Source organism: Tenrec ecaudatus, chromosome 12 (assembly GCF_050624435.1).
Source record: "Tenrec ecaudatus isolate mTenEca1 chromosome 12, mTenEca1.hap1, whole genome shotgun sequence".
Taxonomy (NCBI): domain Eukaryota; kingdom Metazoa; phylum Chordata; class Mammalia; order Afrosoricida; family Tenrecidae; genus Tenrec; species Tenrec ecaudatus.
This window is the reverse complement of record NC_134541.1, coordinates 37404488-37418620: the sequence shown is the minus strand read 5'-3', so window position 1 is coordinate 37418620 and position 14133 is coordinate 37404488. Positions and strand designations below refer to the sequence as shown.

General features: G+C 42.8%; 1 protein-coding gene across 1 annotated transcript in view; it reads left to right on the top strand.

Moving 5' to 3' along the window:
- The first annotated feature begins 3066 nt into the window (after positions 1-3066).
- The window catches only part of FERMT1 (FERM domain containing kindlin 1), a 43507-nt gene continuing 32440 nt past the window's right edge, over positions 3067-14133 (top strand). Inside the window, exons 1-3 of the mRNA XM_075527827.1 lie at positions 3067-3217; positions 5733-5966; positions 9285-9431. Of these exons, the coding sequence (XP_075383942.1) occupies positions 3067-3217; positions 5733-5966; positions 9285-9431 (532 nt within the window). The remainder of the gene's footprint in view (positions 3218-5732; positions 5967-9284; positions 9432-14133) is intronic.

Sequence of the window (14133 nt, the reverse complement as noted above, 5' to 3'; positions counted from 1 at the left end):
CTAGAACTGCGCTCCAGAGTGCTCACACTGCCTGAGTTCTGAGAAGCAGATCACCCGGTTGTTCTTGGGTGGTACCTCTGGGCAGACTTCGCCTTCCCACTTCTCAGTTAGCGGCTGGACACATTAGTTGCTTGCACCACCGGAGAGCCCCAACATTGTCCTAGTGACAGCGTGGCTTCCTCGTCATCCGACTTTACACCATCAAGTGAGAAAGAGTCGTTATAGTTATTTAAATAACTGGCCTAGATTTCAAACTTGAAAATACCCAGAAGAGGTATTGTCATTTGCCTTCCGTTGAAATGTAAGAAAGCTGATTTCTCAATGTTAAGTTCTGCCAACTATGAATTCTGGTGTTTCTCTTACTCCTGACATAGTTCATACCGAGTAGCTTCATACTGCATATAAAGTGCTCACACTACATAGTTCCTTTCGTTCTAGCTCCTTAGGGGGAATTATGGGCTTGAAGTTCTCAGCCTGTGTGTACTTTGAAAAGTGAGTATTATATGCTTGCCACACCTGCGTTAAAGTCTCTGGTGAAAAGTTGCATCCAAAAACGTGACGCATTTATTTATCACCTGAGGTAGTTAGTTTATTGTGCCAACCTACACGTGCTAAGTTGGCAAAGGGTGGATTGAGGTAGTTAGTTGATTGTGCCAACCTGGCCAATAAACACATGTGGGATTAATTGAAGGGCGGAGGAATAAATGACTTGGTGAGCCTCGCCTTTCTAGTTGTAGGGTCTCTTGCTTTCTGATGGTCGGACCAGAGTGCAGATGCTTTAGCCAGTTCCCTGCTTCAGCTGGCAAGGCTCACTTCCTGCAAGACATCCCCAAGGAGAAGCCACATGGACCCACCCCAATGCAGCCTTGGGTGCTGGAGCAGCCATATGGAGACCCCTGCCAGCACTGAGATGCTTACACACTCACTGATTCGGCCTTCCTCCTGCAGTAGGCATCATTGCGTGTGTTTTGTGAGATGGAGGAGGAATTTGTAGATTGATGTCAGACATGGGTTAATGTTGAACTTGTGGGGTTGGGCAGCACTGGGTTGGGATATTTTCTTGATGTGCATTTAACCTTTATATAAAACTCTCTTATATATGAGTTTCTGTGTATTTGTTTCTCTAAAGTACCCAGACTAATACATCACCCTTTCTGTGATAGAAACCAGTACCCAGGTGTTAAAAGTCTGGGTCTGGTCTTCACATGCATGTAAAAACCAGACTCCATTGCCACGGAGTCCGCTCTGACTCCCAGAGACCCTCTAGGACAGAGAAGACCTGACCCACTTGGCTTTTATATACTGAAGCCAACCACCTCCTCTTCCTCCCATGGAGCAGCTGGTGGGTTCAAACTGCTGACCTCTTGATGAGGAAAAGCTAGTAAGAAAGAAAAGCACTTACACGACTGACACTGAATTTTTACTTTTTGAATTTTTTACCAGAACACACCATCAGTATTTGTAGCAGAAATACAGCAAGAGAAAGAGAGACACACAAGAATGGAGAATTTATTGACTTCCTCTAGACAATCAACTTTATTGAGGTTTTTCATTTAATAAAATAAAAAGAACTCTACGTTTTTGATTTGCATTTTAAAGTAGTTATAGTTTAGTCACGTAAAGTTGATTTGTTGGAAGAGAAGGTGCATTTGATTACCATGGTGCATTTGCATATTGTGAGAATTGTCCTTAGGAGATGAGGGACAGGAATACCAGAAAACGGAGATGCTGCATTGGAAGGATACACACAATGAATGTCCCATTCCGGGAAGATCAAAGTGCAGTCCACACATTTAGAAGGATGGGGACCGGTTTGGGGACTGTTTTAATTTAAAGTTAAGATACTGAATTTAGTGACTTGGGACACTGGGAACCTGTGGAATTTTTGAAGAGGAGGATAAAATGAATAACATTATTTTTTTCAAGATTTAATTTTCCAACCATTTTATTGGCATATCATTCATATATCATGCAATTCAATAGCTCGGTCATATCCAGAAGAGTTGTACAGTTATCACCATAATCAGTGTCAGAACATGGTACTCATCATAATTAGCTGCCGACCCCCCTCTCCCCCCAACTGCCCTTACCGTACTCCCAGGGAACCATTAATCTGGTTACTGCCTCTATAGATTTACTTACCCTGGATTTCATATACAGAAGAACATTTAAAAGTAAACAAACAAAAATAACAAAGTAAAAGAGATCAAAACCGGAATCGAAAGGAAAGCAGAAAATCTTAAAAAACTAGAACAAATTTTAAAAGATCATTGGGGAGATCGAATAATAGGGTGATAAACTTTACCCTAACTGCATCTGTAGCGATTCACTTTCCAGCGGATTCTGCGTGCTGGCAAGGCTTCTCACAGCCCTGGTCCGTGGTGAGAAGGGATTCACCGGGGGCCTAATCCAACTGCTGTTCCCCTTCACTTTTTTTTTTAACTGAAACAACTTTTAAATGGACAAAAATTTTAAGATATTACAATTTGACCTAACTACATGTGTCCTGATGGAGCTTCCAATGCTCTCTATCTGACAACAGGGCTGTTCACATCCCTCAGCTAAGATCAGAAGGGATTCACCAGAGACTTGATCCATTTGTGGAATCTGCAAATGGATTTTGGGCTAACTGCCATCCAGAACCTTCTGCAAACCAGGTGTTCAAAATCTAAGCTCTGCTACCATTCCTTCCTTTAGATTTGGTTTATGTATATTAGTTATAATCCTTGGATCACAGAGGCTAGTGTGCTTCTTCCATGTGGACTTAGTTGATGCCTTGCTTAGAGGGCTGCTTGTTTGAAAACAAGCATTTAAGCCCCCAGACACTATTCTTTCTGATCACAGGCACCATCTAGTTTCTTCGCAGCACTTTGCTATAGCACCCGCATCTTCAGGGTCAGCATCAAGCTGGGCCACGCTATAAGAACGAATTGTTCTTAGATTTGGGCTAGAACGAAGTGCAAAGGGCAAGTTTGAAATGCAGAGTTTCTCAAGTTCATTTCCTTTCTTACATCCCAGTCTACATCTATCTGGTCCTTCATTCCGCAGGCACCTGCATTTACCACGATGCTCTCGCGCAGTGACTCTGCGTCTGCTTCCTGGGAGCTTGAGGTCCGCATCGATCATCCAAATGAGGAGGAGCAGAGAGTCGTCACCCTGAGGGTGTCTGGAGACCTGCATATCGGGGGAGTGATGCTCAAGTTAGTAGAACAGATCAGTAAGTTCATCTCTTTCTCTTCCCTACATTTGACTGCCTCTCTGCTCCATCACCACCAACTCAGAGATGTGGATTGTTCTATCCATCTGAAAGGAGTTGATGTCATTTCCTGGTCAACATGACCTTCAGATTGTCTTCAAACTTCGTTCATATTCAAGAGTAGGCCTCTAATATTCCCTCTCTCTCACACACACAAAAAATTGTATTGATTCTGAGAGCAAGCCCCGCAAGAGAAAGAAGAGAAATATCAGAGCCTTTAAGAGCCTCAACCAATTGGACTAATGTCGCAAAGCCTTCAGTGAATGGTGGCAAATTATTAAAGCTTGCCAGTGGGCATGATACTCTGGATTGGACTGTGTCTCCCAAAAATATTTATCACCTTAACTTTCTGCCATTGAGTCAATGGCAGCTCATAGCAATGTGGGTTTCTAAGACTAGAACTCTATTTTTTTTTTACTAGAACTCTTTACAGAAGTACACAGGCCCATCTTTCTCTCATGAGTGGCTGGTGGTTTTGAACTGCTGACCTGGTAGCATATCCACTATGCTATCGAGATGCCTGTGCATCTCCTTAAAGAAGTTCAAACTCAAACACATTGCCATCAAGTCAAAGCTGACTCATACATAGTACCCCTGTAAGAAAATGTAGAACTGCCCCTGTGAGTTTCCAAGACTGTGACTCTTTATGGAATAGAAAGCCCTGTCTTTCTCCCTCAGAGCACCTGGTGGTTTCAAACGAGAGAACTTGCAGATCACAGCCCAATGTGCAAGCACTATGGCACTTATAATTCACATCTGGGCGAATTCACATTCACACCTCTGTCTGATATACTGGCAGACCTTGACAACTTAAGAACGTCCTTAACATCAACCTTTTCCCCATTTATCATGATGTTACCGATTGGTCCAATTGTGAGGATTTGAGTCTTATATACATTGAGTTGTAATCCATACTGAATTTGTGATCCTTGATCTTCACCAGCAAGTCTTTCAGGTCATCCTCAGCAAGCAAGGATTGTGTCATCTGCATATCTCGGGTTGTTAATATGCCGTCCTCCAATCCTGATGCTACATTCTTCTTCATACATTCCAGCTTCTCTGATGACTTGCTCAGCATAAAGGTTTCATAAGTAGTTAGGAGGATACAACCCTGTCACACACCTTTCCCGATTTTAAACCATGTTCCATTCACATATCTGCCTCTGGATCCATGTACAAATTCTGGATGAGCACAGTGAAGTGTGCTGGAATTCCCATTCTTCTCAAGGTTAGTCATAGTTTGTTATGATCCACACAGGGGAATGCTTTGGCATTGTCAATAAAACACAAGTAAACACCTTTCTGGTATTCTGTGCTTTCAGCCAAGATCCATCTGACACCCGCAACGATAGTCCTTCTTCCACATCATCTTCTGAATCTAGCCTGAACCTCTCGCAGCTTCCTTGTCTCGCTGTAACCATTGTCAATGTCTCGCTGTAACCATTGTCAATGTCTCGCTGTAACCATTGTCAATGTCTCGCTGTAACCATTGTCAATGTCTCGCTGTAACCATTGTCAATGTCTCGCTGTAACCATTGACAATGTCTCGCTGTAACCATTGGCAGATGATCTTGGGCAAAATTTTACTTACATGTGATATCAGTGATACTGTTCTATAGTTTAAGCATCCTCTTGGGTCACCTTTCTTTGGAATGGGCACAAATATGAATCTCTTCCAGTCAGTTAGCCAAGTAGCTGTCTCCCAAATGTCCTGGATAGACAAGGGAGTGAAACCAATGCTTCGTCAGCTTGTTGAGACATTGCAGTGGGTATTGCATAAGTTCCTGGAGCCTTGTTTTTGGCTGATGCTTTCAGTGCCGCGTGAACATCTTCCTTCAGCACCATTGGTTCTTGCTCATCTGCTACCTCCTGCAATGTAGAACGTTGACTAGTTCTTGTTGATACAGCAAGGATGCTGCAACATTAAAATATCAGTCAGCACAATTCACCACATAAATAAAACAAGAGAAGACTCACGGGATCGCCACAGTCAATGCAAAAAAAAATGCATTTGATAAAACCCAACATCCTTTCCTGATTGAAAAAAAAAAACGTTCGACAAACTAGGAGTAGCATGAGAATTCCTCGATGTAATTAGGAGGCCTTGCAGTTCCGCTCAATCCTCATGGTGTTACCATGACTCCGGCTTGGCCAATAGCAAATAGGTGGAGCTGTAAAGAAGATGGAAAGGAAAAGATGAGTTTCACGTGGAATGAAATTGATTTTGCTGTGCTTGGCTCCCTCTTCCAAAACACCAAACGCACTGCCATTAAGTCAATGCTGGCTCAGAAAAAAACCAGAGTGTCCAAGACTATAACTATTTACAGGAGTAGAAACCCCAAGTGTTTCTCCCGAGGAGCTACTGGGGGTTTCAAACCCCCATCCAGGCAAATCGCAGCCCAACCCGTAACCACCACGCCTCCAGGGCTCCTTGCCAATGTCTTATTCTCCTTCATTATGTTTTCCATTTTTGCAGACATAGCCCGAGACTGGTCAGACTTTGCTCTCTGGTGGGAGCAGAAGCACTGCTGGCTTCTGAAGACCCACTGGACCCTGGACAAGTGTGGAGTCCAGGCAGATGCAAAGCTTCTCTTCACCCCTCAGCATAAAATGCTTCGCCTCCGACTGCCCAACGTGAAGACAGTGAGACTGCGGGTCAGCTTCTCGGCGGTTGTTTTCAAAGCTGTCAGTGGTATCTGCAAAACACTGAGTGAGTGCCCCGGGGAGGGGATGCCCCTGTCCCATTGAAGTGCACAGCAATGGATTGCAGGTGGGGGGGCGATGATGTGTGTTCTCTGCCCGCCTCAACCTGATAGCGTTAGAGAAACCTGCCCTAAGTATTTAGGAGACATACTTTTCAAGCCCCAGATGCTTTCATCTTTAAATGAGGTTACGCCAAAAGAAATATTATTGGAATCCATCAGAATTGTTTCCACAAGGCCCAAAATTCCTTCAAAAGAGATTTCTAATAGAAATAGAAAAAAAACCACAAAGGTTACTTGCCCTCCCTGCTTCAAAATAATCATTTCTCTTAGCGAAGATCCTTATCATACTTAAGACAAAGAAAATTGAGTTCCATTAAATTATTCATCCCATACAGGCCCCGCGCCCTGTGCTGTGTGCAGTAACAGTGCTGCAGCGTCTTGCTTGTTCACTGACACCATGGCTTCAGTAAATAGTTCTGTCCACCACTATCATTTTTAGAGTTTCTTTAAAGCAGAAAAGTAGACTTTGGATTGAAATCTTACTATTGTGGGCTGATGCCCCAAAGTTTAACAGTCATTAGGGACCAAATGGATCGACCCACTTGTTCTCCGTAGAGATTGGCACAAAGGAAAACCGTGAATCATAAAGGTGCTCCTTTTTAAAAAATGTTCTTAAAGTGTGAGGTGTATCGCTTGTCCCAAGGCCATAGTTTATCACTCAAACACAGAATAGCTGATATGAGTGGCTATCTATCGTCCCAGTTAAATTACAGACTTCATTCATTTCTGCAACGCACATTTACTAAGCACCTACTATGTGGCAGACACTCTGATGAGACTAGGAATACATTAGCAATAAAAATAACCCCAAATCCCTCCCCTCCTGGAACTTACATTTTCATAGGCAGAGACAAACCATAAACAATACATGTAATCAACAAGGAAAGAATGTACTCTGATGTTTCACATTCATTTAATGCTTATTAAAATGGTGTTCTTTCTCAAAGCAAAGGATGGAAATGTATGGTGGTATGAGGAGACGGGTGGTAGAAGTGCAAAGGACAAAGTGCAGTAGAGTAAGGATTGGGAATGGTGGTGTTGGGTACCAAGAACCAATGAGGCATTCAGGGAGGAGGAAATTGAAACCATTTCCTGAGTTCATTTGGATTCATAACACTTAGGACAATGCCTGGCACACACGAAACCAAAATCCACACCAAGCCCATCACCATCAAGTTGGCTCCTGAATCAGAGACCCGGTGTAGGATTCTCAAGACTGTCAAGCCTTATAGAAACAGAGAGCCTCAACTTTCTCCCACAGAGAGACTGGTGGGTTTGAACTGCCAACCTTGCAGTTAGTAGTCCAATACTTAACCTGGCAGGGTCACCAGGGCTGCTTGGCACACACTAATTACTATAGACCTGTTTGTTGACTGAACTGTTTGACTCTAAAACATACCTTGGACAAGTGTCCCTGATGCTTGGCATTCCAGTGACAAGCCATGGACACGGTGTCATCAGTAATAGTCTAACGAGGACTTGAAAACAAAAGCCGAGGATTAAATGATAACAGTGTGCCCCCTGCACAGCAGTGGAATGGAAGCGTGCATCAGAACTGGGACCTCGAACTTGCTGTTTTGAAAGATCGAAGTCCTCAGCTGTTCTCTCTTCCTGCCTAGTGTCCTAACGGTCTCAAATTGGCATTTCTAAACACTACTTTTTATAGCTAATCAATGGAGGCTAATCCAAAATTAACCGTCTAATGGTTTTGCTTTTGAAGAACAGAAAAGGACACAAACCTTTAGGCGTAGAGAGAAATATGTTGTTGTTTTGTTTTTACTGCTTCCACTGGAAATTTGATTCATCACCAGGTTTGGTGTATAAATAATGCATCTGGCTGGGCACAGCTGCATGCTGCGACCCAACTATCAGACATCCTTGGTTCCTGGGGAGCGAATCAAACTCGGTATGTAGGATGAGAAAACAGGACGACCTCATGGAATTGGTGCATTGACCACCAGGCAAGCTGCCCAGAGACCCTGAAACATCCAAATTCTGTGGTTTTAACTGGGATCAAGGCCACACAGCATGATGCCTAGCTACCAGGAGTTCTGATTGGCAAGTGTAAACATATTTGATTGTTGGGGAAAATGAGGTTGGTCTTAGTTTGTGTGCTTTCTGAGTAGGACCTGAGATAAGGATCCAGGACACATAGTTTATTCAGGAGGGGAAGCCAAGAAATATTGCTTGGGGGTGAAGAGAGAAGAAAAGGCCACCAATAGAGTGTGTCACCAATACAGGCACACGGTGGACACATGGAGACCTCTGGAAGTCACACCTCAGAGCCGTCCCACCTGAGAAGCGAGGAAGTTGAGGTGTTTAAAAGCCAGTTTGGGTCAGAGAGCTGCTCATGGAGTGCATGAGTCCCCTATCCTTGGGGCCTGTTGCATGCATGAGTGGGCAGTCATGCTCCGGGGTAGAGTAAGTTCTTGGAAAGAGAGGTTCATGTTAGACGTTGGACCCGCCTGCCCCAAATGGTGAAAGAGGTGGACAAAGTATTGATAGTGCCTGTGCCCGGGATAAAGTTAGCACCTGGGCCACGACTGAGAGAAAGTCTCTCAGATTTTGCTGTCCTTGAAGAAAAAGAGAGGTAGGACCCTGTCACTGTTAAGTCGAATCCCACTTGTGGCAACTGTGCTCTCTCTGTTTTCAATGGGCTGATATTTTGGCAGCAGATTGCCAGACCTCCCTTGGCTTTCTTCTGAGGTGCCTCTGGGTGGATTCGAACCACCAACCTTACAGTTAACAGTGAAGTGTTAACTGTACAACCCAGGAAACTCCTTCATTGTTTAGAAACATTTTTTTAATGACAAGAAATCGGTGATGGTGAAGAAATAGAAAAGCAAAGCGCCGATGGTAATGGAAGTGATGAGCACGGGGAGGAATTACAAACAAACGCAAGTAGAAAGAAAATGTGTTGGAAATGATGATGGCAACATATGTACAAATGTGCTTGATGCAATGGATGTAGGGATTGTTATAAGAGCTGTGAGCGCCCCCAATAAAATGATTTATTAGAATGAAAAAGAAAAGCAACCTATACATTATTTTTCAAACTATACACTTTACTAGACGAACTCTCCCCCACTTTTTGACACATACCCCCAGCTCATAGCCCATTGGGGAGGCTCATTTCCCCACCTGGTTCCTCAAAAACGATGCAGTTTAGTTCCATTGACATCTCAAGAACCTCCTAAGAGTTCCAAGTTCATTCAATTATTTTCAGCCTTTGAAGAAATTCTTCTTTTTTTATTTCTTTTTAGATATTAGACGATCAGAAGAAGTTTCCTTGTTAAAACCTCCTGGTGATTATTTTAAAAAGAAGAAGAAGAAAGACAAAAATAATAAGGAGCCCATCATTGAAGATATTTTAAACCTAGAGAGTTCTCCAACAATATTAGGTCCCCCAGGTAAGAATCCTAACGGGTGTTTGGTTACTTTAGTTTGCTGCTGTTGAATTTCTTCAAACCCAAGAATAATGTGTTCACCCTCTTCCTCTCGTTCTCTCTCTCCCCTTCTCTCTTTCTCCCTCCCTCAAACAAAGAGGAAAGATTAAAGTTGCAAGATGATTCTGATGAGAAAAAGATATCCAACTTGGCAGAGCAGTAACAATTTTCCCCACTATCTTTTAACAAGACAGTCTTGGCAACACATTATTGTACTTGTCTTTTTAATTTTTAGTTGTGATTTAGGCGAAGATTTACAAGGCAGATAATGAATATTCATTTAAAATTTTTACACGCTTTCTTTTACTCTTCATCCTTGGTAATCCTCTCAATATCCCACTTCCTCCCCAAGTATCCTGTGTCCACCCACTTCTTTCCTAACTCTCTGCCCTGGGTAAACAACCACCCTTGCCATATCCCCAAGTAGCCATCAAGCCAGTTACTGTCACAATAGGTTGACCTCTCCTGGATTTTATATACATAAAAACATTAAAAAGCAAGCAAATAAATAGCTACCTAATTAAAACCGCAATAAAAAAGACATCAGAAAATATTAAAAACTGGAATAAATTTAAGTGGATCATAAGGAAGCTCGGGTGATAAAGAGCTAACTTTAACCAAGCTGTGTTGGCAACAATCCACTCGCTGATGCCTGCTGCCTGTTGGCAAGGCAGTCCACGCCCCTGGTCCTTGGGCACACGGGATTCACCAGGGGCGGTTCCACGTGCGGTTCCCGTGCATTTTTTCCCCTTTTTTCAATTGAAATGGCTTTAAAATGGGTCTAAGTCTCTAAGAGGAGATCAAATGATACGATTACATTTTGACCTAAGATGTAAGCACTGCGCCACTAGTGCTCCTAGAACCATGGAGGCCTCATATATGCTCATGGCTCTCATTCCTCTGGGATATATACCAAGTAGAGAATGTTCTCCGTTACGTGGTCTTATCGATCCCTACATTTTTGAGAACACGCCGTACCTCTTTGCAAAGTGATTGGACGGTCCCATCGGCACTGCATAAGGGTTCTCGTTAGCTCTGTTTCCTTAAAACTTTTCGGGATGAGGCGCTATCTCATTGTTCTGATTTGCACCTCTTGAGTTGCGATTGCATTTTCTTGTCTTTGCATGTGAGATCACACGGTATCTATTCTTTTGTGATGTACTGAGTTTACTAAGGATATTGTCTGTCATTCTGCACTTGTCTGTCGGTTTGTCAGACTGTGGTGCCTTGTGCGATGTGATGCTGGAAACTATGTCCCTGAATATCACGTGCCAGCAGGGTCACCCAACATGAACAGGTTTCGGTGGAGCTTCCAGACGAAGAACAGGGCTGGGCATCCAATTCAGAGGAAGGAAAGGCTGAAAAATTCATACATAACTTCAAAACCATGGCAGATGCTGAAAGCCTTATGAATGGAAACAGAACAGTGTCTGAGGTAGTGCTGGAGGATGGGCCCTCGGCTGGGAAGGCACTCAAATGTGACTGAGGAGGAGCTGCCTTCTGCCAGTGGAGGCAGCCATGCTGACGGGAATGCAGTAAACCTGTGCTAGTGGAGCCTTCGCGATTCACTTGCTGATGGGCCACAACTCAAGTTAAAATGAAACACCTGCAAAAATCTATAATGATCAGGACTTTAGCAAACTGGGAAAATTGGAAGTTGTCAAAAATGAAATGGAAGACATAAAGATCGATACCCAGATTTCAGGTACTAGAGAGCTGAAATTGGCTGGTAGTAGCCATTTTAAATCAGAAAATTATATGATTTATTATATCATCATGAATGACACAAGCAAGAGGAATAGTGTTGCATTCATTGTCTAAAAGGATGTTGCAAAAGCAGTCTTGGAAGTACAATGCCTCCGGTGATAGGAGTATATCAATCCACGTAGAAGGAAATCCAATCAAGACAACTATTATTCAAATGTATGTAGCAACTATAAAAGCTAGTGGTGAAGAAATTGAAGAATTCTACTAACAATTTCAGTCTGAATTTGATCAAACATGCAGTCAAGATGCTGGATAATTATTGACCATGGGGAATGCAAAAGTTGGAAACAATGGAGAAGGAACAGTAATCGGCAAATACAGACTTGGTGATAGAAATGAAGCTGGAAATCACATGATGGAATTTTGCAAGACCAACAACTTGTTCATAGCCAAGGCGACTATACACACAGTCTTCTCCAGATGGAATACACGGAAATCAAACTGACTAAATCTGTGTGAAGAGACGATGGAGAAGATAGATCACTGTTAACAGCTAAAACCAGGACAGGGGTTGACTGTGTGTAAGTTCAGGTTAAAGCTGAAGAAAATTAAAACAAGTCCATGAGAGCCAAAATATGAACTTGAATATATCCCACTTGAAATTGGAGACCATCTCAAGAACAGATTTGATGTACTGAACACAGTGAGAGCACATCTAGAACATTATTCATGAAGAAAGCAAAAGATAATTGAAAAGACAAAAGAATAAAAGTGTATGACAGACAAGACTTTGAAAGGTGATCTTAATCATATAGTAGCTAAAGCAATGGGAAAAGATGATGACATCCCAGAGCTGAATATAAAATCTTAAGGGGCAACTTGAGAAGACAAAGCCAAATATTATATTGAAATGTACAAAACCTGGAGTTAAAAAACCAAAAGGGAAGAACACACTCAGCACATCTTAAACTTCAGTACAGCAAGAAAAAAAAATCAAGCCTCAAAGTACAATACTGAAAGAGCCTATGGGCAAAATATTGAATGATGCAGGACACAACAAAAGAAGAGGGAACAAATACGCAGAGTCACTGTACCAAAAAGTAGTTGACATTCCACATTTTAGGTGGTAGCAGATGAGCAAGAACCAGTAGTGCTGAAGGAAGCAGGTCAAGCTGCACTGAAGGCGCCAGTCAAAACCAAGGACCCTGGAATCGACAGGATACCAAGTGAATTGTTTCAGCAAGCTGATGAAGCATGGAAAGCACTCACTCACCTCTCTGCCAGGGTATTTGGAAGACAGCTACTTGGTCAACTGACTGGGAAAGAAATCCATATGTGTGCCCATCCCAAAGAAAAGTGGCCTAAAGAATGCTCAAACTATACAACAATATTTCTGATACCAGACGGAAGTAAAATGTTGCTGAAGATCACCCAACAATGGTTGCAGCAGTACATTAACAGGAGGCTGCCAGAGGTTCAGGCCAGATTCAGAAGAAGACATGGAAAAAGTGATACCATCACTGATCTCAGATGGACCTTGACGGAAAGTAGAAAATACCAGAAAGATGTTTACATGTGTTTTATTGACTATGCAAAGGCATTCAGCTGTGTGAATAATACCAAACTCCATATAACTTTGAGAAGAATGGGAAGTTCAGAACAATTCAATATGCTCCTGCAGGACATGGATCAAAAGGTCGTTGTGTGAATGGAACAGGAAACACTGTATGTTTAAAATCAAGAAAGGTGTGGGACAGGGTTGTATCCTCTCACCATCCTTATTCAATCTATATGCTGAGCAAATCATCAAAGAAGTTGGCTTATATGAAGAAGAATGTGGCATTAGGATTGAAGGAAGGCTTATTAACCACGTGAGATGAGCAAATGATGCAACCTTGCTTGCTGAAAGTGAGGAGAACCCGAAGCACTTGTGATGCAGATCAAGGATCGCAGCCTTCAGTATGGATTGCAACTCAGTGTAAAGGAAACCAAAATTGCACCCTTCGATAGCTCAGCTGGAAGAGTGGAGGACTGTAGACTACACAAGAAAACCAAAATCCTCACGACTGAACCAATAGGAAACATCATGATAAATGAAGGAACCAATAGGAAACACCATGATAAATGAAGGAAAGGTTGAAGCTGTCAAGGATTTTGTCTTGCTTGGATCCACAATCAAGGTTCATGGAAGCAGCAATCAAGAAATCAAAGGCATATTGCACTGGGTCAATCTGCTGCTTAAGACCCTTTCTAGAGTATTGAAAAGCAAGGATATTATATTGAGGATTAAGGTGCCCCTGACCCAAGCTGTTGCCTCGTTTGCATGTGAAAGTTGGACATTGAATAGGAAAGACCCAAGAAGAATTGATACACTTGAATTGTGGTGCTGGAGACCAGTGTTGAAAGTACTGTGGACTTCTAAAAGGACAAACCAATCTGTCTTGGAAGAAGTCGGCCTGAGTGCTCCTCAGAGGCAAGGATGGCAAGAGCTTATCTTACAGACTTTGGGGATCTTGTCAGGAGAGACCAGTTCCTTTCAAAGTGCATCATGCGTGGTAAAGTAGAGGGCCACTGCAGAGAGAGGAAGACTTCGAGGAGCTGGATTGACACAGTGGCTGCGACAATGGGCTCAAGCACAGGAACAATTGTGAGGATGGTGCAGGACCAGGCTGTGGTTCATTCTGTGGCACTTGGGGTTGCTATGAACTGGAACCAATTCAGTAGTACCTAACAACAACAAATGTTTGTACATGTACTATTGTGTCTCCATTGAGATGCAGAATTTTTGTATAACTGGCCATGAGTTTAGGATAAAAGTATGATTCTTAGACTGGCTAGACCAGAGCATGTACACTGTTGCAGATAAGAGCTCTCAACACACAGAATGCAGGACAGATATACCTTAGGACAAATCATGAGAGTAGCGATACCATGAGGGTAAGGGGAGGTGGGGGCAGAG